Source organism: Mesitornis unicolor, unplaced genomic scaffold, assembly GCF_000695765.1.
Source record: "Mesitornis unicolor isolate BGI_N332 unplaced genomic scaffold, ASM69576v1 scaffold30967, whole genome shotgun sequence".
NCBI lineage: Eukaryota > Metazoa > Chordata > Aves > Mesitornithiformes > Mesitornithidae > Mesitornis > Mesitornis unicolor.
In genome coordinates, this window is record NW_010199130.1 from 1 (window position 1) to 1,379 (window position 1,379).

The 1,379-nt window shown below is 64.0% G+C and overlaps 1 protein-coding gene across 1 annotated transcript in view; it reads left to right on the top strand.

Moving 5' to 3' along the window:
- Nucleotides 1–236: 236 nt before the first annotated feature.
- Nucleotides 237–1,379, top strand: part of LOC104544475 (semaphorin-3D-like) — a gene marked incomplete at both ends in the record, with an annotated part of 5,219 nt that continues 4,076 nt past the window's right edge. The window contains 3 exon segments of the mRNA XM_010189361.1: nt 237–397; nt 1,058–1,132; nt 1,273–1,379. The exon segment at nt 1,273–1,379 is cut by the window's right edge and continues 20 nt beyond it. Coding sequence (XP_010187663.1) covers nt 237–397; nt 1,058–1,132; nt 1,273–1,379 — 343 coding nt within the window.

Below are 1,379 nucleotides of genomic sequence, written 5' to 3' on the forward strand. Positions count from 1 at the left end.
CTTCCAACTCCTGACACGCTGTGATGCTGTGTGACCAGACACATCTGTCTGTCTGTCCTGGTGCACCTATCCACGCATCTGTCCCTGTGCTGGGGTGAGGCCCAGACGCGTGGCAGACCAAAAGGCTTGGGGACAGGTGGAGAAGAGGTGTCCAGGTTGGGCTGTGGGGGGATCCACAGGGCCTCTGGCTGTGTCACTCATGGGGGGTTCCCTTTCTCCCACCCTGTGCTCCTCAGATCTCCTGAAATCCAACAGCTCTCGCCTGTTGCTGGCCTCAGGGGATGCGCTGGATTTCCAAACCCTCTTGGTGGATGAAGACAGGGCCTGGCTGATGGTGGGAGCAAAAAACCACGTCTTCCTGCTCCACCTGGACCACCCCAGCAGGGAGCCCGAGAAGGTCGGTGCTGGCAGGAGGGTGTGAGCATCACCCTGGCCAGGCTGGCCCTTCCTCCCCAGGAGCCGCTCCTTGTTCCCGTGCCGGGGCGTGGAGGTGGCTGTGCTCTGAACCAGGCTGCTCTATCATCCCCGGGGACACATTGACTCCAGGATGTCTCCATCAGTGGGGTCAGCCCATCCCTGGCAGCGCTGAGCCCTGCTGGGACAGGCCAATGCTGTTAGAGGAGCCCTGGGTGGACCCCAAGCGAGGGTGGAGAGGCGGTGCCCGTGGCCCTGCCCTGACCCCCAGTCCCTGGAGCTAAATTGACTCCCGCAGCGAGCCCTCTGATGTCATCCCAAAATATCCTGCTGGGGCTGTGCAGCCCAACAAAAGGGAAGCCCATGATGGAGCTGCAGCCCAGCGTTCCCACAGGCTGGGAGCCAGGACCGCTCGCCCACCGGCTGGGAGTGCCGAGGCCCACCCAGCATCTGAGCCCACGCCAGAGTCGCTCTCAGCCCGTTTGGCAGGCGGCCTGCCCGGCTCAGCCAGGCCCTGGGGACCCCAGCCCCACCGCAGGGTCCTCATCCCACATCCCACCCCCCAGGCTTTTGACTGAGCCCGCTCCCGACCCAGCGGCTCAAGAAAAGCAGGGGCTGCGTTGTGGGGGGGTCTCTGTTGCAGATTTTCTGGCCAGCCCCCAGGGAGCAGGTGGAACATTGCCAGTTGGCGGGGAAGAAACACCGTTCGCGGTTTGCCGTGGATATTGGGCACCCACATCACCCCAAAAGGGAGATGGGGGGGCGTTGGGACAGGTGGAGTTAAGCTCAGCCAGGGGAGGAGCTGCCCGGGGGTCCCGCACCCCAGAGCTGGGCTCATCCCAAACGTGTCCCCTCGAGCAGACCGAGTGTGCCAACTTCATCCGCCTGCTCCAGCCCTTCAACAGGAGCCACGTGTTCGCCTGCGGGACTGGCTCCTACCAGCCCATCTGTGCCTTCCTCCCGCT